The sequence below is a fragment of the Mastigoproctus giganteus genome, chromosome 12 (genome assembly GCF_048544385.1).
Source record: "Mastigoproctus giganteus isolate SK-2022 chromosome 12, ASM4854438v1, whole genome shotgun sequence".
NCBI lineage: Eukaryota > Metazoa > Arthropoda > Arachnida > Uropygi > Thelyphonidae > Mastigoproctus > Mastigoproctus giganteus.
The window spans coordinates 111,284,227-111,310,046 of record NC_143586.1 but is presented as its reverse complement, the minus strand read 5'-3'; the positions used below and the strand labels follow the sequence as shown (position 1 = coordinate 111,310,046).

General features: G+C 37.3%; 1 protein-coding gene across 1 annotated transcript in view; it reads right to left on the bottom strand.

The window, feature by feature from the left end:
* Positions 1–25,820, bottom strand: part of LOC150077339 (U1 small nuclear ribonucleoprotein 70 kDa-like) — a 230,287-nt gene that overhangs the window by 28,478 nt on the left and 175,989 nt on the right. Inside the window, exon 8 of the mRNA XM_090385619.1 lies at positions 15,369–15,459. Within this exon, the coding sequence (XP_090241745.1) occupies positions 15,369–15,459 (91 nt within the window). The remainder of the gene's footprint in view (positions 1–15,368; positions 15,460–25,820) is intronic.

Here is a 25,820-nt window from a genome sequence, read left to right as displayed (position 1 = left end):
CATTGACCTTTACATATATTCGTTTTGTAATCTGTGAACTAGGGAATTCGTTGGGGCTGATCTGGATGGATGTTTGGCAGCATCATCCACGATTTCATTTCCTGGTATTCCAGTATGGCCTGGGATCCAGCAGAAGATAACCTTTTGTTGATGCTCTCTGAGAACTATCAACTCTGTTCTAATGAGCTTTAATAACAAGTGAGGAGTTGCTTTGCAAAGCTAATAAGGAACTTTGCGAGTCTGTATATTGTTCTCTTTTGAATTGACCCATGCAAAATATTTTCTATAGCAAGCTTCATGGCATATAATTCAGTCGTGCAACTGCTACACTGTTGGAAGAGAGAGAGAAATGGTAGTATCAGGGAGTACCACTGCTGCACCCGATCCACTCTCAGACTTCGATCCATCTGTATATTTTAGCGAAGTCAGGATAATGCTGAGTATGCGCAATGTGTAGCTGTTGGATGTTAATGTCTGATAGAGTGTTTTCCCCACTGGTGGAAATAATTGTCACAGGATGGCATGATGACAGACCACGGAGGGTCGGGATCTATAGGATTTTGCAAGATTTTATTTAAGCGTATATCCCAATCTTCTGCTAGTTGCTTTAGCCGAATACCAGCAGGTCAAACTGTCTGTGGTTTGTTTCTATAGAAGGCCATAAACTGCAGATTAGAAAGTATGGATCAATTAGGATGGGTCATCTGGCTTTGGATCTTGGTTGAATAGTTCAGCAGCAACATCTTTCTAATGATATTTAGAGGAGGTTCATGGGCTTCAACATACAAACTTTGCACTGGAGATGTTCTGAACGTACCTAGTGCTGTTCTGAGAGCTGAATGTTGAATAGGGTTGAGGTGAGATAAAGCACTCTCCCTAGCAGAGTTGAAGACAGATGCACCGTAGTCCAGTCTGATCTGATTATGGTTCTATATAAATGAAGCAGGCTGTAATAATCTGCTATCCATGTTGTGGTTGATAAGACAGAGTATGTTCAGTTTTTTTTGACAAGCAATCCGGAGATGTTCAATGTGCTTTTGGAAAGTTAACTACTGTCAAAGAACAATCCTAGTAGATGAATACTATTAGCTATGGGAATAGGATGGTAATTCAAGTGGAGCTCGGGTTCAGGATGCATATTGCGTCTGGTACAGAAGTGAATGGCAGTAGATCTCTGGTTGGATAGTCTATAACCATTTTGTCATCCATGTCAGGATGGGACTGACTGATATTTGTAGTTGGCGTTTCAATGTAATGCATGTTTTGAGAATGACAAGAAATTGTGAGACTGTCTGCAAAAAGGTATGAATCCACAGTTTTCGGAATGAGTTCAATTATATGAATCATTCTCATTGCAAACAAGGTGACACTGAGAACAGACCCTAGTGGAATTCCTTCTTCTTGGATAAAGTTTTTAGAGAGGGTTCCCCAATAACGAACTTCAAAGGATCTCTGTTGAAGGAAAGTTTGGATAAAATATGGTAAATTACCCCTCAAGGCCAAGAGAATGTAGATCCTTTAAGATCCCAAAATGCCACGTAGTGTCAAAGGCTTTCTCAACAACAAGACAGACCACGACGAGATGTTCCTTTTTGATGAAAGCACTTCTGATATTTGTCTCGGCTTTGATCACGAGATCCAACGAAGATCGATTTTTCCGGAATTGTTTGATTATTTGAATAGGGTTATCAAGTTTTGAGACTCGAGGAACCAAGTGAGATGGCGATGTATCATTTTCTCGAGAGTTTTGCTGAAACAGTTGGTAAGGGATATCAGCCTGTAATTTTGAGGAACAGAATGATCTTTACCGGGTTTTGCAATTGGTAGTACATTAGTATGGCGCCAGGAATTTGGGAAGGTATGTTCAGAAAAAATTCAATTGTAAAATATGAGCAGCGAAGAGAGTGATCTTTGATCCAGATTTCAAAGCATTACATAATATATCCCATCAGGGCCAGCAGCACTGTTTCTTGAGTTGGTAAGAGAGTGCTGTAGCTCAAGCATGGTAAATGGTTGATTATAAGATAAAGCAGAATTGTCAGTGAAATTCAGTCTGGATTTCTCTGTAAACGGTTTTATGTTTTTGAAATGATTGATCATAAGCATTAGAAGAAGACAACAGAAAAAATAAAATTCCCAGTGCATTTGATATATCTGTAGGATTAAAGAGCTCCTGACCATTCCAGTTCAGTAGTGGGTGGATAAAGGTGGAAATTTACTGTTCAAACATTTTATTTTTCTTCAGATTAATCTGATATCGGTATTTTTATTAACTGATGAGGCAAATTTAATCCAAATTTCTTTTCTTGTTTTGCGTCCGATATAACGATCTTTAGCTCTAAGCTGTTTATAGTTAATAAGACTGGAGGTGGTAGGATGTTTGCGGAAAAGTTTCCATGCTTTGTTTTTCTTTTTTTTTGCATTGTTGCAATCTTCATTCCACCAGTAATTTATTTTTCATCTATTTCATACTTGATATTGAGGAATAGAGGCAGAAGCGGCTGTGAGCATTTGATTCGTGATATGCTCGGTAACACTGTTGATGGAACTGGACTGAATGATATTGTTGTCAAATGAGATGTGCATTTTGCATTATGTCCAGTCAGCCCTTGAAAATTTCCATTTAATTGGATTTTCTGTTGCAAAGGAATAGCATGTTTGAATTTTGCAGATTAACAGATAATGGTCGCTGCTATAAGGATCACTCAGAGATACCCAATCTATACTTATGGAAAGGTCTATTGCAGAGGTTGAACCTGTAGGGAGATGCACATATGTAGGAGACCCAATATTTAGTAATGTTAAAATCTGTCTATTGATCAGCATTTCCATAAGCTCACCTCGTCTGTCTGAGGTGAGCCCCATAATGGATGATGTGCATTAAAGTCTCCTAGTAAACAAAAAGGAAATGGTAACTGCATAACAAGATCTTCGAGTTCCCGAATAGTATATTGATGATTAGGCGGAAGATAAATTGAAACCAATGTCAGAGTAATACCATAAACAACATGCATGGCAACGGCTTCTAAGGATGTTTGTAATGGAATGCATCTGGAGGGGATGCTTGAATCCACGAGTATCACTACTCCTCCACGAGTGCTATTGGAGTCAGCCCTGTCTTGCCTGAATACAGCGTAATTTTTGATTGAAACTGAGACCAGAGATTAATTCACCACTACAAACCTCTTGCAAGCACATTGCAAGAGGTTTGTAGTGGTGAATTAAGTCATGAATATCATCTATGTTATTGCAAAGGCCTCTACAGTTCCACTAGATAATATGTTCCATTATTTGGTTTTGTAAGAGGAAGATGAATCTGTCTGCTTTTTATGCATGGATTGTTTATAATGGTCAGGTTTAGATTTTCCTTTTCTGGGAAAATTGGGGGCATCCTGAATCATTTTTATCTTCCATATCACCATCTGCATGTAATTCAAGAAAATCTTCTTGGTTGGGCATATCATCAGTATCCATGCTTGTTGGTTGTGGTTGTTTCACCTCCACAGGATCTGATTTGTGCAATTTTTCTGCCACTTTACTGTGATGATAGTAATGATTGAGCCCAGTCGGCGATCAATTTGTTGGGAGAGAGACTGACACTTCTGTCCGACATGCTACTGATTTGTGACTATGGGTAGCCGATGAGTAAGTGGTTTTTGGCATGCTTGATTTTACTTGTCTTCTAGCTTCTTGAAAAGATACTTTATTTTCAGTCTTGTATTTTTGTATTTTTCCCCCCAACTTGTAGAGATCAAAATCATTGGGATGTGCTGGATGATTGTCCCTGCAATTAGGACACTGTGGAGTTTGTGCCTTGCATTCTGATTGAGTATGAGTTTTTCAACTGCAGTTTAGACACGTTGCATCTCCACAGCATGCTGTCTGGGAGTGACCAAATTTCTCACATTTGTAGAATCTTAGAGAGTTCGGGATAAAGGGCCGAACACAGCGGTTTAAATAACCTGCTTTGACTGAGGATGGTAGATCTTATGGAAGGTTATTGATGGAAGGTTAAAATTATGCTACATGTTGGGACTAAGGTGCCGCCTTTTCGTATCATGGTTCTCTTGGTCTGAGTTACATTTTGATCCTTTAATTTTGGATTACAGGTCGACCGACACTAATCTGGCAGCGTTGGACCTGTGGGGTACCGGATCACTGATGGTTATTTTAGCACATACAGTTTATCCAACAGCTAACCACCTCCTCCTACCTTTAACACGTTGACTGCCAAGCCAGTTTAAGAAAAAAATTCCCAAGGAACCAAAAAATATTTAGCAAATAATTTGATTAGCAATTCTAAAATAAATATTGTAATTTCAGTGTTGTCATGTGTTTTTTCGCTTAAAATATATGTAGTATAAGTATCATGATTCTCTTGGCCTGAGTTACATTTTGATCCTTTAATTCTGGATTACAGGTCGACCGACACTAATCCTGCAGCGTTGGGACCTGTGGAGTGCCGGATTACATACCTCTAATAATAATTTACGTATTATCCTACCTTACCATAGTAATTTTTGCAATCAGTTTCGCTGCATATTCAATGAAAGGGACTGACATTACCCTCACATTCTCAACTTATAATAAACTTGGCTCATTATTTAATTCATACAAAGACACACAAAAATATCACATCAGCGATACGAACAATATTATTTACCTAATAAAATGTCAACCTAACTGCAATGCATGTTACATTCGTAGCACAACTTCAAAATATGGTTCCATTAAAACATCAAACACACGTGCGTATTATTACTACAACAGCTTTAGGACAGGTCGAACCAACACAGAACTAGCATCACATGTTCAATCTCACAATCACACCCCCTTAGTAGACTCAGCCATTCCCATTATCAAATTAAAATCCAGTTTTAAAATTTTCCAATATGAAGCTCTAGTTATAGAATGGTTCCACCACCATTCCAATCTCCAAGTATTAAATACCGAACTACCTTACAACATCGCACCGGTATGGAATCTCATGCACCTGAGATTTCCACATGTAACCAGAAACATCACGGGAACTTAGCTTTCTTAAATACATGCATTTACTTTCAACCCATCATTGCCAACTGAAGACGTGGATAACGAAAGCCACTTGTTATGGCTATTGGTCTCCAGTGTTAACCATTTATTTTCAACTTTAATATTGACAACCAAGGAGGAAGACATTCAATTCTACTTCCTTGCGCATATTTTAACTTCTGTTTTTAAAACCCCAACTTACTTACTCCCAATTTAAATTAAAATTATCATCCACCCTATTCAAACATCAATTGCAGATTATAAAAAAAAAAGGTGAGTACCATAATAAATTAAGCTATGCTATCATATTAAGTCACTTAAAATATATATAAAAAAGGGACTTTTTTCTTATGTTGCATATATGTGGCCGACATGGCCCAGTAGGTTACTTTATTTCTTGAGAAGCCGCGTCAGCCACATACGTGTGACGCTATTACGGCATACATATGAAGGTCGTTTGTGAGCAGTTTATTGCACGCGCAGCGAGCGCTGCAATAGAACTAATTGCGATAAAATAAGCTCTCAAATGTCACAAAAGTTTGTCAGTATTGTTAGAGATTTTGTGAAAACAAGTTCGTTAGCACGCTGTATTATCCATCATATTGTGTTGTGTTTTTATGCAAGTTTGTACAAGTATGTTGTAAAAAAAAAAAAAAAAAAAACCATTAAAAAGGAATGGCTAAAAGAAAATTACTAAAATAAGAAGATCTGAGAGAAATTGCTAGAATTTACAATTAAGCAGCAGAGTTAAACTTCTCACAGAACACACTGCTGTTGAGTTTTTTCAGAAGTTCAACTTTTTATCTGTTATGGACAATGTACGGTGTTTGCGCTTTACACCATGAGAGGCCCTTCCTTTATGCACTGGAACCATTGCTGGGGCTAAATGTGAGCAGGCTATAATAATAAATAAAGAAAAACAAGAGGGAATGGCTTTCTGGTGTTTACAAGTTCACGCCAACAGCTGATGCTGCACCCAACACCACCAAAACAGTTCGCAGAAATTATGTCCGAATTAGCAGCGGAACCGGATTAGTAATGGCCGACCTGTATTGCTTCCCCTGAAACGTTTAATAAGTCCCGTTCACTGATCACTCCCTTGGAAGAATTCAGGGTGTTATGTGGAGTGACGAATTGGAATTCCACTTTTTCAAACCATCGCTGTGTGATGAAAGGGCAGAGCTTGAGGTTCCTGCTTGTTTGCATCCTTTTTTTTTTTTTTTTTTTTTTTTTAAGTCTTTTCGACAGTGAGAAGTCATGATCAGTTTCATGGTTGTCATGTTAAGAGTTCTTTGGCTGTAATCGTGGGAAGTCACTAGTGTCCATGTTTACTCCTTTTAGCTCCGGGAGAGGAACTTGCTTCTCCCAGGTTACCGGCCCCGCCATGTGGAGGCAGGAGCGGTGCCACCAGTGACCAAGCGATTATTAAGGTTAGTAGAGTAAGTTAGTATTTAATATAAATACCAAAAAGAGACAGGCAGATTCCCTTTCTGGGTTCTTATGGCAGACGTTTCAGGCAAAGAACCACTTTAAGTGAACAAAACAGAAGAAAATCACACAACAAAAACAAAACTATATCACTTTCAAAGAGCACTCTATGAATCGCAGAGAAAAATTGCTTGTCACTCGGAGCCAAACTACTAGGCTTTTCATGTCAACCAATTTCATACGAGATGTATGAAAGCTTGCCTTTAGCAAGTGGATGGGTGGTTGATTGGCGGAATAAATTTCCATTTTGTTGTTGTGGATGTTGATAGCTTAAATAAATTCAAGGAAGAACTAGATAAATTATTCGAGGGAATGAATAGGTGAAACGGAAAGTTCCTTTTTTTTGACTGATGCTGTATAAGCATGCTTTCTTGTGTCATTTGTCAGTGCTAATGCTCCTGCAGTGAACAGGCTAATACCATGAAAACTGTGACAATTGTGCTTATTAATTTTCTCAAATATAGAAACTCAGGCAAGCAACCCACCACCCCTGCCAAATCTGAAAACCATAACGCAAAAATTACAAAAAAAAAAAAAAAAAAAAAAAGCCACTACTAACCTAATTGTTGGTGACTCTATTGTCAGGGAGATGGGGAATATATTGTGTAAAAAGGATAGATGGAACAGGACCAGGGTATGTCTGCCAGGGGAAAAAGTTGATGACGTTGTAAAGCATAAGTCTTTTAAGGGCACAAAAGGTGATATTGTTGTACATGTTGGCACCAATGACATTAAGAGTAGGAGATCTGCAGATTTACTTAACAAGTACAGGTCAATGTTGCAAAGAAGTCATGAGTCAGGGTTAAATTTGAAAGTGTCTGCAATTCTGCCTAGACACGATAGAAGGGAATACATGATGAGAGCCTTGTCAATCAATTCGGTCCTGGAGGGAATGTGCAAGGTTCAGGTGGTAGAATTTTTTTTTAGCATGGTCTGTGCTTGTTAAACGGAAAGACTGCTTCTACAGGGATGGGATACACTTAAATAGAAAGGGTGCAAGAATATTTGCTGATGCTATCGAGGCAGTGTTAGGTGGGCCGGAAAACTGCTAACTTGGGGGAATTCACAGGCTAAAAGTATCCGCAGGCAGAGGTGAAGGTGATTCTTGCGCAACTTCTATTAGAATAAGTAGCAACCTGGAGCGAGGGGTGCTGGGGGTTTCAGGGACTGATGGCAGTCATCATGAAACAGGTGGGTATACGGGATGTGTTAGGGTAACTAATAATAAGGATAGGTACATGTATACCAATGCTAGAAGCATAGTAAATAAATTTGATGAATTTGAAGTGTTGGTCAAGACATCAAAGGCAGATGTTGTTGGGATAGCAGAGCCATGGTGTTACACAGATATAAGGAATGCAGAATTTGGCGAGTACAATGTGTACAGAAAGGATAGACAGGACAGGAAGGGGGGAGGTGTTATGCTGTTAATTAAGAAAAACATAAAATCAAAAGAAGAGCATCCAGTTGATATAGATGAACAGTGCACTGTTGAGTCAGTTTGGTGTGACATAAGCACTGCCAAAGCAAAAATAAGAGTAGGAGTGTGTTATAGGCCTAACGACTCGAATGAGTACAATGAACAATTGCACAGAGATAGAGTGGGCTAGTAAATCAGAATGTCTTATAATCGGCGACGGGGAATTTAACTTCCCAGATATTGACTGGAACTTGTGGGTTGGTCACTCACACACTAGTAAGACTTTTGTGGATTTATTGGATGATTGTTTCCTGCAGCAGCATGTTCGAGAGGCAACCAGAGAGGGTAATACTCTTGATCTGGTTATCAGCAGTGATCATTCGAGTATTAAGAATTTGCAGATAAAGGAACCACTAGGTGGCAGTGATCACAGTGTACTGATGTGGGATTTACTTAAAGATATAATTACCATCAGGGGTAAAGGAAAGGGTTTTTGCTTCCGTAAAGGTGAGTACAGTGGTCTCAAAAAGTTTCAATGGGTACTGCTCTTTGTGGACTGTTGTTGTTATTTGGTTTTTAGGAGCATTAGCAACTAAGGCCATATTGCTCCGGGATATGCGGTGGTCATTCCCTGACCTTTCTGCATCCTGTGTATTTGGTGGTGACGGGCTCGAATCCTGGTCTAGTCAAGAAACGTGTGCTACGCACTGCTGCTCCTTCCCACCTGGCTACGGAGGCGCCTCTTCGTGGACTAATGTTATTAGTGGAGCCCCACAGGGTTCGGTGTTGGGTCCTCTGTTGTTTTGTATATTTATCAAAGATATTGATGAAGATATATCAGGCTTAGTGTCGAAGTTTGCAGATGATACAAAGGTTGGCAGGGTTGTTAATGACAGTAATGGCAGTGTGCTACTGCAACAGGATCTAGATAATTTGGGCAGATGGGCTAAGAAGTGGCAACTGAAGTTTAACCTTGACAAATGCAAAGTACTGCATATGGGTAGAAGTAACCCCAGAGAAATGTACCAACTGTGTGGTACTACACTTAAGGTGGTAGAAAATGAAAAAAGACCTGGGAGTAATTGTGAAGTCAGATATGAAGTTTTCTGAGCAATGCAGACAGGCTGCCAAGGCAGGTGATGGGGTTTTGTCAATGATATATAGGAATTTTGCTAGCAGGGAAAAGGAGGTGATTGTCCTTCTGTATAAGGCAATGGTCAGGCCACGCCTTGAGTACTGCATACAGGTCTGGAGGCCTCATTTTAGGAAGGATGTAGATTTGCTTGAGTGTGTACAGAGAAGGGCAACAAGATTGGTGAGGGGATTGAATGGATCCTCTTACCAAGAGAGGCTTAAGTTCTGCAAATTGCAGTGGCTGGAGACTAAGCACCTGCGCGGTGATCTGATCGAGGTGTATAAGTACTTGAATGGGTTGAGCACACTGAATTCTGATGGGATCCTTCCACTTGTTTAGATTACGAACCTAAGGGGGCATAAATTCAAATTAAGAAAAGACAGATGTAGAATAGATGTACGGAAATTTGCCTTTAGCCAGAGGGTGGTTAATTGCTGGAACAAACTTCCATCTGTCGTGGAAGTTGATAGGTTAAATAAATTTAAGGAGGAACTGGACAAGCATTTGGAGGGAATGGTGTGATTTTTTTTTTTGGGTGATGCTGCATAAGCTCATACACTTGCTTTCTTGCATCACATGCCACTAGCCACTACTAATTATGGATTCATTCATTCATTCAAAAAAAAAAAAAAAAAAAAAACCCTTCAATGCTTAGAATTCACTGCCATGAATTAAAAATCTACAGTATTCATTCCACGAGAAAAGGATAGATATGAATGTAAATATTACAAACAAAACAACAAAGAACAAAAATTCACACACAAAATGCTGGTTATGTACTTTTTTTTATGTGCTCTAATTTTAACTAACTGCTGAATTCAGTACCACACATTGCTGTTTGATATGACAATATGCCACAGCCAGGAAAAGTAGCCAGGTTACGTAATGCTCATTGGTGGGGAAGGTCAGGAGCTGATATGAGAAATTTCGTTTGGACAAAGTTTTCTATAAATATACAAAAAACTTTTACGAAGCAAATAAACAGCACTTTTCTAAGCAGAATAAATATATTGCAACTATATATTACTATTTATTTTCAATGTGTGCTATTACAAGATGGCAGTTTCAGAGTTTAGGAACAAACAAAAAACAAAAATAGATCAAACCTTGCATTAAATTAAGACAAAGTAGTAAAATATGGATTAATATATCTTAATAATACACATATACACTGGATAAATTTAGTCAAAAATAATGTTTTGGTAGAATAAGTCTGAATATCAAAACTTAAGAGAATGATGTTTTTAATCTAATATTACCTTCCCCGAATTTGCTATGCTGATTTAAAAACTGAAATACTTTATTTTTATTTTTTTTTTTAAAACCAGACAAGGATTTTCCTCAAATTGAGAAAACAAAAAACATTTTTTCCTGTTTTATAAATTTTACTCAATTTATATAAATAACAATAAGTACTTTATCTTATCAAGTGAAAAAAAACAAAAGTATATTAATATAAAAGTGAACATTTACACAAATTCACCAGATTTCTTAAAACAAATTAAGCTTCATGGTCTTCAAAAAAACACTTCCTGTTGCTTTTTTTTTATGTGCTAATTTCACATTTAGTAGAAGTAGTGGTGGGGCAAATGATGCAAGAAAGCAAGCTTATACAGCAACAGAAAAAAAAAAAAAAAAAACCATACACACTTCACCCATTCCCAACCATCCAAGAATCGTCCTAGTTCTTTGAATTTATTCAAACCACCCGCCTCAACACCTACAGATGGAAACCTTCCAACTATCACCCACCAAATGGCTGAAGGTCATTTGGTGGGTGATAGTTGGAAGGTTTCTGCACATCTATCCTTGAAACCATCCCTCCTCAACTTGAATTTGTACCCCCTTGTGTAGCAAGAGGAAGAATACCATCAACATTTAGCTTAATCAATCCATTCAAAACTTTAAACACCTGAATCAGATCTCCCTGCAAGTGCCTAGATGCTGCAATTTTGCAGAAATGAAGCCTTTCTTGGTAAGGGAACCCTTTTGTTCCCTTCAACAATCTGGTTGCCTTCTCTGCATCCATTTCAGCAGATCTACATCCTTCCTAAAGTGAGGCCTACACACCAGTATACAGTAATCAAGATGCAGCCTAACCATGACCTTGTACAAATGGATAATCACCTCCTTATCCCTGCTAGCAAAGTTTCTGTATATCATTGACAATACCCCATGAGCAGTCCTGACAGCCTGTCTGCACTAGTCAGAGAATTTCATGTGACTGCAAAATCCCCCCCCCCTTCCCCCGATAGTATTATCACACACTTTGAATGTAGTATCACATACTCTGGGATTACTGATACCCATATGCAGAACTTGCATCTGTCAATGTTAAACTTTTTACTTAGTACCGTACATGAGTTGGAGGTTGAGAAGATGAAAATATATTTGTTGACATTACACTTGAACTTCTGTACACTAATTTCAAGAAATACTTATGAAGGCAGTTTGTTCCAGAAAACAGAAGTTGTATGAATAAATGAGGAAGAAGAAAAGTTGATTCTGTGAGCTGTTGAAGTCGGACAGTAAAAGGATGTTGACTGATTGTAGCACATGTTCAGACTGCTTTGAAAGAGAGGGCAGGAGTTACAGAACCCAATCCCAAAAACAATGCCAACGGAAGTATATATAAAAAAAGCATGCAGCAGAAACAGAATGTCTATGGGACAGAGTGGAGAAACTGTTAGTGATGAATTATTAATTAACCTAACTGTCCTCTTTTGAATGGAATATAGAGCCCGAGAGAGGTTTTGGGGACACTGCTCCAGATGTGGGAACAATAATTACATGGTATGGCAGGTTTGCAATTTGTACAGAGTGAACAGCTGTTTGGAAGAAATGTAACATTGAGATCGAAAGAGAAAACAGTTTTTTAGATGCACAGGAAGCAATATTTGTAATGTGCTTGTGACAAGAGAGATTAGAAGTCAGGGTAATCCAATAGAGATATATGATCTTGCCTAGAAATCGGAGTGGTCATCGAAAATAAGCATAGAAGCAGAAGAATCCTTTTTGCGAGATATACGATGGCCCAGTTTTAGAAGGATTGAAAACAACTAAGTTATCTTTGCCCCACTGGAAAATTACCTGGAGATCAGCATTTAAGAAATTGGTAGTGGATATTTGAGAGTTGAGGCTGTTTGAGTAAGGCAAGGTTTTGCAAACTGGAAGGCGGAATGCAATGTGCTATCATCAGCAAAACTATGGATAGGATTTCCGGTCAATGGAAGAATGTCATTAACATTCTAGAAGAAGAGAGTGGGAGAAAGAACTGAACCTTGGGGAACACCAGCATTAGTGAAGTTAGAAGATAGAGAGCCATCTACCATCAACAGCAGTGAGTGGTCAGAGAGAAAACTGGATACCCAATTACAAAAAACAGTTCGCAAACCATAAGATGGAAGCTTATTTAGAAGACCTTCATGCCAAATACAATCAAAAGCCTTTGAAATGCCAAGAGCAACTGCTTGAGTTTCAGCAAACTTTCCATCGAATTTGACCACAGGTAGGTAACATAACACAAAATATCACCAGTGGATCGATACTGATGGAATCTATACCGGTGATCATTAATCAGATGGAAGGTTTCTAGACAGTTTAAGAGTTGGAGTTAATTGATTTCTCCATTACTTTAGAAAGAGTAGGAATAATTGCAATGGGAAGATAATTGGATGGGAGGGATTTGTCACCCTGTTTAGGAACTGGCTGGATATGGACAAATTTCAAGCAGAAGGAAAAACACCTTTGGAATAAGAAAGTAAAAAAAAAAAAAGGTGGCACAGACAAGAGCACAGATTCTGAGAACAAGTGAGAGATACCAGCAGGACCTGGTGCTTTTTTAGCATTAAGATTCAAAATCTTTCTGAAATCTTTTTGATGGAAGACCGCAGGAGGCATTGAATGGAGCATACTGGAAATGGTAGGAGTTAGCTACCAAGATCATTAATAAAGGAGTTTGAAGCAAAATAGGATGCTAGCAGCTTTATCCTTGGCTGAAGTGGCAATAGAACCATCTGGTTTTGACAGAGGTGGGAACAGAGATGGACAAATGCTGCAGCCAATAGCTTTGGCAGGAACCAAGTTTTCTACTCTTAGCCTGTTCGAAACCTAGACTGGACTGATTAATAACTGCTTTACGATTGTTGCGAACTTTGGTTGGATGCATCTTCCATTTGTTGTAACAAATGGAAGATACGTCCTGACACTATATTTCTGGTAAGATAGTCAGTACCCATTCTGTGCCATCCACAGCTCGATATTATTAACTGAAATTGGAGTGGACTCTCAAAGATGCTCATATTCTGAGAACTGCAAGAAACAGGCCATGAGGTATCATGAGTCATCAGCATGAGTTTACAGTGTTTGGAATATTTCTGGTCATATGATTATTGTTATTGCAAATAAGGTGACAACTGGGAAGAGGGCCTTGTGGGACTCCCTCTCTATATAGATTTGTGAGAACACTTACCGAAGTAGGCTTTTGTATGAAGTATGGCAGGTGGCCTCTTAGGTCAAGGGAACGGAGACCCTTTTCCTGAAACCAAATTGATTATCAGAGGTTAGATTTTGGGCTGAAGATACCAAGTCAGTAAAATGTATCATTTTTGATTTCAACAGCTGCTTAGGTAAACCCAAGCAGCTGGAAAGAGAAATGGGTCTAGTGATGCCAGGAACTGGAGAATGAATGTTCAATGAAGATGCGATTGTAGGTGAGCAGTGAGGATAATGATTTATTATCTAAGTGTTTAGAACATTATGCAATCTATTCTGTTGGTACCAGCAGTAATGTTCTTTGAGGTAACCAAGGCTTCAACTTCAAGCATAGTGACTGATCTTCAACCTTCTGAAATGATGGATCATATTCTACTAAAGCACACAACTGTGAAAATACAGTCCCCAGGATATTCGCAATCTCTGAGGGAGTAGAAAGCTTTTATCCATTCGAGATGAAAAGTGGAGAGGATAATAGAGGAAAATTCCATTTGGTTGCATTATTTTTCTCCACATTATTCTTATATCAGTATTTTTATTAATTGAGAATGCAAATTGAATACAGGAATCTCTTTTAGCTTTTTCCTGATGTGGCAGGCCTTGGCTCTAAATCTCTTCCAATTTATAAGATTAGTAGTGGTAGGGTGTTTGCAGAATAGATTCCACACTTTTTTTTATTTGCACTCTTCATTTGGTGACTGTGTAAATAGGGCAGGATTCTGTAATCTGATCAAAAGACATGTGGGGATGTACTTTACCCAATCTGCCTTGGAAAATTTCATTTTATGCAGTTTTTGCATTTATGAAATGTGATGCTTGAATTCTACTTATTAAAGTGTAGCGATCACTATTGAGCAGATCATCTAGAGCTATCAACTCGATACTAGGAAAAAAAAGTATGGAGAGCAGATAGAGAGAGATCTATTGCAGAGATGTTCCTAGGGAGATGAATATAAGGTGGTGAGCCAGTATTTAGTATGATTGGATTGTTTGTCAATGATCATTTCAATGAATTGTCCTTGTCCATCTGCACTGGGAGAACCCAACAACAGACGGCAATCCACTGAAGTCACCCAATAAACAAAAAAGGGGTTGGCAACTGCAGAATAAGATCTTCAAGTTCATCAATCGCAGCAGGTAGATTGAGACAAGTGTCAAATTAATACCAATCACTATAAAAGTGCCAACAACTTCAATGGAGTTTAACAGATGCGTTTGCAAGGGAATCGTGAATCTAGGAGTATGGTTATCCCTCTGTGAGGATTATTTGTAACAAGTCTGTCTTGTTGAAAGAGAGCTATGATTTTTTTATCAAAGAAAATACCTGAAGTGTTAAATATGTCTCTTGTAAGCGGATACCAAATGGATTACGATATTTAATTATCTCATGGATGTCATCTATATTGCTGTAAAAGCCTCTGTAGTTCCGTTGGACAATATTGTTCACTGCTTGGATTTAAATGAAGAGGTGCATGTCTGATAAGGAAGAAGCTGTCTGTCTGCTTTTATTATAATGGCGAAAAATAAAATATTTCAATCCGTATTTTAGAATGAAAACCATTCTTTTGTCAGTTCAACAAAAACTAATAGCAAGTACAAATATCAAAATAATTTCACAATACTCACTGGATTGTACCCTTCAGAGATTAACACATAATTTTCAACATCACACAAGATAAATGACATCATTCAACCAAAATAATGCAATCAAAGATCTCACTGCTCATTAACAGATATTAAACAAAAAATATAAAAAATAATAAAATAAAAATAATAAGAAGTAAAGATGAAGATACTTACATATATCTATCGTCTGGGCGTGGTTCTTCACGACCAGAATGCTTCACATTAACTTCTGGTCCACCACGTCTTGTACCTCCAAGACCACCCCCTAAAACCCAAAAATTAAGTTGTCATTTGAAGGATAAAGAAACATAATAATCAATGAGGCTAAATTAATTTATGATATCGCAGGTAAATTACATGACCGCAGCTGCCAACTGTTGACTTTTGGAAGGCAAGTTTGTTTTTTTTTTTTTTTTAAATCTACTTTGGACACTAGATTTCATAACATATGCATTTTATATTAAGATGCTGCTACAGGATTTTTTAATGGCATAGTATCCTTTCAAACATCTATGCATTTTTTGTTTTTTGGATTGTCTTTTAGTCACCAAGTACTGATTATTAGAGGGGAACAGTACTGATTATTAGAGGGGAACAGGTATCCTGTGTGTTATCAGACACTCAGCCTAAAACACTGATGGATCCAATATCTCTCTATTACAGAAGATTTAGGAGAAGTCCGGTTGGCCTGCCTCCCTAAAATCCACTCATGCACACCTTCTCGATGGTAAGCCCTGTTACGTCACTTAGGTGGCAACGAACGTGTAGAGTGGTTCTCTTCAAGACGCCTGGTCAGCGTGAAGAGGAAAAGACCAAACCCTCCAGCAATGAGAGCACAACAATACAAATGGCCCTCAGTCCCCAGCAGCTTTCACTCTCCCTCTTACGGCAGCAAGAGGATCAGAGTGGAAGCAGAGGGTGCTAAGAATCTCTGGGTACGACCAGGCTGCCATGCACGGAAATTGAACTTGGCCTGTTATAACGTACGATCACTCATCGGTGAAGACAGGATATTAGAGCTGGAAAAGGAATTAGAAAATGTGAATTGGAATATCATCGGTTTGGCTGAAACAAGAAGAAGAAATGAATCACTTATAAGTTTATCAAGTGGAAATCTGCTGTACACCAATGGAAACAGTGAAAGGAGTGAAGGTGGAGTTGGATTTCTGGTCCATAAAGATTTTAAAAACAACATTTTGGAATTCAAAAGTACATCACCAAGGGTGTCAAGACTAATACTCAAGATTTCTAAGAGGTACAAGCTAAAGATTATAATGATTTATGCACCAACATCGAGCCATGATGATGAAGAGGTTGAAGAAATGTACACCGAAATTGAGAGTCTTCTAGATGAGCAGAAAACCCACTACACTATAATTATGGGGGACTTCAATGCTAAGGTTGGAAAAAGGCAAAACAGCGCAGAAAGAACTATAGGAAATTTTGGAATTGGTGAAAGAAATAAAAGAGGTGAAAGACTTGTGGAATTTGCAGAATCTCAAGGAATGTCAGTAATGAACACTTTTTTCAAGAAAAGGGTGAACAGAAAGTGGACATGGAAGAGTCCAAATGGATTAACAACTAATGAAATCGACTTCATCCTCACTAACAGAAGATATATTGTGAATGATGTTACCGTCCTGAATAAGGTAAATGTTGGAAGTGATCACAGAATGGTAAGATGTATACTTGATATAGATGTAGGAAAGGAAAGGAAAAAACTGACTCGAGTAAATAATACAAAGGTCTTTGAAATAACAGAGGAGGAGAAAAAGCAGTTATGTACTGGAACTGAAGAACAAGTTTGAGCTTCTGCAGACTGCTCAAGACCAAGATATCGACGAGGAATATTATAACTTTCTGAAAGTGATAAAGCCCAAGAAACCTATAGGGAAACAGAAATCCAAAGAAGAAAAAATTAGTCAAGAAACACTTGTCATGATGAACCGAAGACGACAAATGAAGAGCAAGAAAAACACTGACAGGGAGAAAATTGAGTATACTGAGTTATGCAAAGCCATTAGAAAGAGACTCAGAGAGGAGACATAAGAAGATTTAACACAAGAAAAGTAGAACAAGCATTAAGGGAAAACAAAGGATTTAAATCAGCAGCCATGAGCAGTAATACAGAAAGAAAGACAAATGATACTGAAACTGAAGAATAGCGATGGTGTACTTATAAACAGCAGAGAAGGCATAATTCAAATAGCAGAAGACTACTATAGAGAATTATACAAGGAGCGAGGGAACGATACCAGCAGTGGGGAAGATGGATTGCAAAGTAGCAACACATACGACATACCTGATATTCTTCCTGATGAGGTAGAACATGCATTGAAGAAAATGAAGAATCGGAAAGCCCCGGGGGAAGATGAAGTTACTGTAGAGTTGTTAAAATTGGGAGGAAGAGACATAACACAAAAACTGGCAAGGCTCTTCACAAAGTGCATTAGAAAAGGTGTGATGCCTAAGCAGTGGAATAATGCAATCGTAGTTTTGCTGCATAAGAAAGGAGATAAATCAGAAATTGGAAATTATAGACCAATTAGCTTGTTATCCCATATCTACAAGTTGTTCACAATGGTCATTACTAACAGATTAGAAAGAATACTTGATGAGAATCAACCGAAAGAGCAAGCTGGCTTTAGGACAGGATTCTCAACTATGGATCACCTTCACGTAATATCACAGCTAATGGAGAAAGCAAATGAATACAAAACACCATTATGCCTGGCATTTGTGGATTATGAAAAGGCATTTGATTCCATACAGCATAAGGCAATGTTTGGGGCACTGGAAAGACAAGGCATAGATACCCCATATATTATGATTTTGAAGAAAATATATGAGAGTGCTACATCCTTTATTAGACTAGACAAAGACAGTAGCAAATTTAAAATCGAGAAAGGAGTTCGACAAGGAGACACAATATCTCCGAAGCTGTTTACTGCTGCCCTTGAGGAAGCTTTCAGAAGATTAGACTGGTCGCAGAAAGGAGTCAATGTGAACGGAGAGTACCTAAACCATTTACGATTTGCAGATGACATTGTGGTCATAAGCCACGATCCCAAAGAATTAGAGGAAAATCTTAATCAGTTATTCACAGTTAGTAAGGATTTTGGACTAAAGATGAATATGGCTAAAACAAAAGTAATGATGAACAAGTATGCCACGGAAAGGAAAATAATGATTGAAGGAGCAGTAATTGAAAAGGTGGAGTCATATACTTATCTGGAACAAGTTATTAGCTGTAATAATGATAAATGGCTGGAAGTCAAGAGAAGAATAAATTTTGGATGGATAGCATTCAGGAAATATAGTCACTTACTGAAGAGCAATATCCCAGTTTGTCTGAAACGTAAAATAATGAATCAATGACCCCACCATGACTTATGGAAGTGAAACTTGGGCACTCACCAAAAGAATGGAAGAGAAGCTAAGAACTACACAGCGAAGAATGGAACGAATTATATTGGGAATCAGACTGTTAGATAAGAAGAAAAACACATGGATTAGGCAGCAAACTCAAGTAAAGGACATTCTTATCAAAACTAAAGAACTAAAATGGTCTTGGGCAGGACACATAGCTAGAAGACATGATGACAGATGGACTAAGAAAATAACAGAATGGTACCCAAGAGGAGCTAGAAGAAAACCTGGAAGACAAAGGCGGAGATGGATAGATGAAATTCATGAGTTTTTGAGTAGTAAATGGATGGCCAGTGCTCAAAACAGAAGGAACTGGAAAGTTGCTGGAGAGGCCTTCATCCTGCAGTGGATTGAAAATGGCTGATGATGATGACTGATTATTGCCCTATTCAGAACATATGTTTTTTTTTGTAATAATGGCTCTACCTTGACTGTCAAGACCATTTTCAAAGTTTCCTCAGAGAGAGAGATCTGAACAGTTTTAGATTTTTTTAAACTGGCTATCCTATTCCATTCAACAGTGAGTGTGAGATCATATGAACAACTGTTAAAATAACATACAACTTGTGATAACATATGAACAACTGTTAAAATAACATACAACTTGTGATAATTTGCTTTATTTCAAATTTCTTTTTGGATTGAAAGTAGAATGAAACCAACCAGAGATAACTTCAAGTTAGTTCTCACACTGGAATCGACAGAAATTATGCTGCAAAACACCCATTGCTTCAACTATTTTTTTTTTTTTTAATCTTCTTGAGAAGTATTGAAAACCTGTATGCAAAAACTTAAATTTAGAAATAAATGCACTGCCAGTTGATAAAATTTGTGCAACCTCGGCATAACATTAAGAACATAATTTTAAAGTAGAAACTTGTAAACTACACAGTCACATGCAGGGGTGGGGAAAAAAATAAAAAGAAAAAAAGCTTCCTAACCAAATAAAAGAGATCCTCTCTTCTTTTAAACTCTCTGCAACCACTGCAGTTAGAATCATCCTTTTGATTTAGTGTACTATAGTAATTAATTTCCAAAAGGGGAAGTGGAAGATTTAATAATCTGTTGGTCTAATGGAGTTACACATCACATCAACATACCATAGGAGAGTGACCTAGGTAAATGGATGTGAGGCCAGGTTGACCGAAGAACTAAGTTTGGATTTTCAAACATTAGTATTAAAAGGAACAAATAAAATGCTTCAAATCAATAGAAAGGAATACAAACAGGCTGCCTGCAACAGAAGTTTGTGATTCAGAATTCTTTTTCTCAAGGGATCCATTAATTTGGACATGAGTTAGTGTCACTTGCTAGTGATTTCTCATTGTACTTATCAATTCAGCAACTCTGAAAAGTGCTCGTATGGTTTTTAACACAATTTTTAACCTAGTGTTTAAATAGCATTGTCAGAGGTTGTCAATGTTTCACCAGTCAGATAAACATTTATCAAGACAGTCAAAGACATGTTTCAATTTGTCTTTCCTTTTAGAACTTTTTTTCTAAATAGTAGGCAAATATTCATTTTCAGGAGAAGGCATACCAGATGTCCAATCTCCCTTTTCAATACCTTCGCTCTTCAGTTTTCAACCAGTTTTTTACTCCCGTTTTAAGTGGAGCATTAAAAGCATATGGTTTTTCTAAAGGGATCCTACATGCTTTGATTTATCAGAAAAAGATGCTAAATATTATACCCTGTAGGGCCATCTTGCAATGCTGGCAGAGAGAACAAGATTTCAACAATTTTTTATTATTATTTTATTTTTTTCATTTTATTTTTATTATTATGAAAAGTCACTAATAATGGGATATACAGCTTGCAATCACTCTGATCATGCTTCTCTGTAGCAATCAAAAATTATTACTTTTTCAGTGACATCATTTTCTCTCCTTTACCTATTTGTGCCATTTCATTAACAATGTCTTTTTATGTTTCTTGGTATTCCACAATTTTTTTTTTTTTTTTTTTTTGCTATTGCCATACTACTAGGAAATGTATTTCTGAAAAATCTGCGTGTATAATTAGTGCAAATCAGAGAAAGATTAAAGTTCTTTGATGAAGAATGTCAATAAACATTCATATGTCAATATCAGTTCACTTCAGTACACTGTATAGAGTTTTCATTTCTTCTCACACATTGCACATTTTTCCTATGCTTACAACAAACAAACAAAAAAAAAAGAAAAAAAGTGGTAAATGCTACAACATATATCCTGTTTTGTGCATTTCATATATTCATAGCTCCCAAACTTCTTTCAAAAAAGTGGAGTTCAGACACTGGCAAAATACACATTTTATATTAAAATACAGCCATAAGATTGTTTACCCAGAACAGTATGCTTTCAAACATTAGTTTACCCAACATTTTTCTGTCTGTGAATTTCTGTTTGGATATTCTATTAGACAACTGATTGTGTTTGCTTCACAAGAGAAATACTGCTGTAGACTTATCCTCTTCAGAATTGTTGAGTCAAAGTAAAACTTTCTTTGCAGCTGATTATGAATTTATTGTGACAGATCTTTGCAGCTGGAATCAATGTATTGCAGCATTGGCAGCAAAAGTGTATTGATTCCAAATGGGACTATGTTGAAAAGTAACACGTTACCTGAATCCTCAAATAAATCCATCACACTCAAGGCCACAAACTTTTCAAAAGCCCCTTGTATAAATGACATGACTGTAAGCTTTTGAAGAGTAGTACATTAAAATTGATATTTTTTACTTCTTAAAAGTGAAGCATCAATGCCGTTCATGTTGAAACCTCATTTGAGGTTTTGCTCATATAGATCATGTTGAGTAATACTTCTATGAAAAATTTTAATTGCCATTACCAACTACAAGTTTATGGACCAGTTCAAATTTGAATTTGTCAGTGGCACACTGGAAGTGTTTTACTAATTTTAATAATAATAATTATTATGGACAGACCCAATCATTTTGGGCGGAGAGGAAAAGCTACTTGCATGATGTCTGTTCATTCCATCAATATAAACCAAACTCCAACATTTCAAAGCAAAAATTATTTTTGCACCATGGAGAAACTAACATTTCTTGTCACCTTTATTCAGGAAATTTTTCACTCTTTCTTTGGCCTTGGCTGGTAGCAACGGGGCATCATCACCTGACTGTTGGGAACATTTTGTTAGATGGCTGATCAATGTCTGCAATGCCTTCATATTTGCTTTCCAGAAAGCAAAGTGGCATTAGTTTTCACAAAGCCTTAATGCTTTCATTGCAAATGCCCAAGTTGTATAATCTTCGTTTACACATAACAGTTAAACTCTGGCTTTTATTCTACAGCCTTTGCCGTCTGAGAAGTTTGCAGTTATTTTATTTTTTTATTACTGAGACCAATTTGAAGGTGCAAGTTGCTTATCACATCCCTTTGTTTCTCAGCATGAGATGGATACCTTAATCACCACAAAGTCACTATTATGATTGCAATGTGTTAGCTAAGTTGAAACACAGGAAGGGGGGGGGGATCAAAAAAAGATTTGTATCCATCCAGAAGTAGTTATTATTATTATTATAATTAGTCATATGGTTCAAAGGAAGCCTAAGGCTTTTGCTGCACCAGCCAAAAAAAAAAAAAATCCTGAGTTACCCCTGTGCGTGTGAGTGAGTGAGAGATTTGGTTTGGTTTTTTTTAGGAGCATTAGCAACTAAGGCCATATTGCTCCGGGGATATGCGGTGGTCATTTCCTGACCTTTCCGCATCCTCCGTATTTGGTGGTCATGGGCTCGAACCCCGGTCTGATCCATGGAGGGGGGAGAGAGAGAGAGAGAGAGAGAGAGAGAGAGAGAGAGAGAGAGAGAGAGAGAGAGAGAGAGAGAGAGTCAGAAATAGAAGGGAATCACCAAGAAAGAGAAGAAGAATGATGATATCCAGCTCGGGACCCTGGGTGTTTGATATAAAGATTTTTTTTTTTTTGTTGTTTGATACCTTAACTTTTATAGCAATCACACAAAATCTGGTTCCCACCTGATATTCTTCCCCCCCCCCCTTTTTCAGCACTGAATGAAGAAGTGCCACAATGTATAAAGTGGAATACAGATTACTGATTCAGTTCCTCTTTCTACAAGGGTAAAGACCCAAAACAATCCATGGAGAAATGGTCGCTGTTTATGTAGAAGACTGCTCAGATTTTGTTGCTGCACATTGGTATAAACAAACAATTCAGATGTAGAAGAATCGTAGTACAAGAATAAACCCAAGGATGTCCCAGCAACTACTGTAAAAGAGTATTGCAAAAATTGAGGCATTAATCCTGGAAGATTGACATATTAGCATCAGAACTCCAAATTAATGTAGGGTCTGTAGAGAAGATCATCCATCAACAGTCGCATATAAGTTGCACATGCTTCTTCTGCTTTACCCGAAGAAGGAAAGGGTGCAATGTGCACATGAAATGTTGTCAAAGTGCCAGGAAAAGCAAGAAGCTTTATTCATGACTAGTCATCATGAATGAAACTTGGATCAATCACTATGATCTTGAAACCAAACAAATGTCAAAACAATGGAAGCATGCAGAATCTCCCCCTCACAAAAAAGGCAATGGTGCAACCAAATGCTGGCAAGATGATGCTGTCAGTTTTTTTTGGGATCAGCAGGGTGTAATACACTTACAAATTACCTTCAAAAAGGCCACACTGTGATGGCAAAGTATTAACCTCCTCATAAAGCTACTTGTTGCTATAAAAGAAAAAAAAGACATGGAAAGTTGTCAAAAGGAGTGTGCTCGCTCCATGATAATGCCTCCATACATTCCTTGCATACTGTAGTGAGGTGTGCCCATGAATGTGGGTCTGAAATATTGCTACATCCTGCTTATTCCCCCAACCTTGCACCCTTGGATTTCTCTCTTTCCTGCATTGAAGTAATTTCTTTGAGGAAAACATTTTGCTACTGATTAGGTGATCTCTGCTGCTGAGTTGTGGTTTGAAGGACAGTCAGACGACTGTTACAAAACCGACCTGCAGAAGTGTATTGAGAGGTGGAGAAAATATTCTGTCTACTGACTATGTTAAAAAGTGTAATACATGGTGTTTGTTTCAACAACTACTTCTGGGTGAATACAAATCTTTTTGGACCCCGCCCCTCCTCACATACATCTGTTATGTCAACCACCAGCCATTTACAACATATTTATCGGTATTAGCCCTAAAATAAGCTTTTCAAAAAGTGAATGAAAAGTCATTTTTACAAACTTTTAAATCACTTCCAGATTTTGTGAGAATTTTGAAAAAATTAAAATTGCCTGTAAATCATTTTTAAAGTTAATTAGTTTTTTTTATTCATTAATCATTTTAATTTATAATTAGTTTCTTATTCAACAATGATACAGCAAACTTTATCCTTTTTTAATTAATTAGGGGGGGGGGGAATAAATATTTGAAGATAGCTCATTCATGAAAACACTGTTTATTTTATGGAACCCTGAATAGACAATTGTTGTAACTCAGGGTGTGACTCATCAATTTAAAATCTTAGTGCTTTTTCATTATGCATGGACAGTGTTAATTGGTATTACTACAAACATGCAAGATATAAACAGCAGTATTTTCACAGTTATGTAATTAAGCAGGGCTTAATTACATAACTCAAATTTTCTGTTTATAGCTGCTTAGAAGATAAGTTATTATATTATATTACAGCCTTGCTTTTTGTGATCCATCTACCATTCTAGAATTATCTACAATGGTATAGAACACTGGTCCCCCCCACTCTGATACTCAAGTGGACCACACCTAATGACAAATCTATGCTGATAGCTGCAACTTGAAATGGAAATGCAAATAAACTTAACTACTTAGTAATTTCCAAATGAGAAACACACACGTGGAAAATGAGTTTAACCTTTCATGGATTATCCCGAGATATTTCGTTTTTAGTTTTAAAAAAGTTATTCGGAACTACCCGAAATATCTCGGGATACAATACCTCCAAATTTAGGATTGTATTTTCTCGGGCATTTATCTGGCTAATTTTGCATTAGCCAGATAAATTCTGAGATTTCTCGGGATTTTCTTACGTCTGGTAGCAGACGACTGGCTTTAATTTAACTTATTGTACAGCAATGTCAGAAGAGTAACGTGCGTTCCTATGTGTAGCCAGTAAGCAAAATAAAATTTGCCATCCTAAATGCTGAATACTAATAAGCATACTAATAAGCGTTAACCAATTAGAAAACTATCGAAAAATATTTCGGTGCCTCCTTGAACTGCCACCCATAAGCGATGCTTACCTCGCCTATCCCCTCACAGCGGCCATGTGTCAGAATGTAGTAAGTTCATGATTATTGCTTGTGCATTCCACTTGATTTTTTAAAATTTATTTATATAATGAGTAGTTTTTTTCTGTTGTTTTCTTTTAGCTCAAGAGCTAATTTATTAAACAATAAATCTGTATAATTTGCAAACTTTCTGGTATACACAAGATAATTCGGGATAGCCCAAATGGGTTAATTACTCCCATGTATTTTCTACTAAAAAATTTATAAAAAACACAAAAAACTATACAATGAGTATTCACATGATGCATACTTTTAATCTGTAAAATAAAAAAAGTCGATTCGTTATGGCACATTTTCAGGAAAGGTTAAAAAGGTTAAATTAATGTATTAAATACTACAAGTAAGCAAAATAAAGAAAATATAGTAAAGCAAACAAACATCTATTCACTCAAAAGTTGTTTGAATAAAAAAAATTAATAGGTAGCAGCAAGGCCAAGCCAAGTAAGGTACAGAGAAAAACAGTATCTTTCTGTATGCCTATTAAAGCATAGCGAAGGAGGATATAGAATGAGAGAGGTTAGACCACATCGAATGACAAATGTATGCTTATAGCTGCAAATAAACTTAATTACTTAATTAGTACAGAATAATGAGTACATTATTCTGTACTAATCTAATTTCCAAATGAGAAATACTCAAAACACACGAGAGAGAGAGAGAGAGAGAGAGAGAGAGAGAGAGAGAGAGAGAGAGAGAGAGAATGAGTTTAAATTAATGTATTAAATGCTACAAGTTTTGTTTCAGGGTCATAAGCAAATACCCAGCTTTCATCCCCTGTAATCACACGAGAAAGCAAATTAGGAACGTGTTCAATGCTTTCCAACAACTCCCGAGAATGTCGCAACCAAATTTCTTTCTGCTCATGAGGTTTTTCGATACCAGCTCTGCACACACTTTCCTCATCA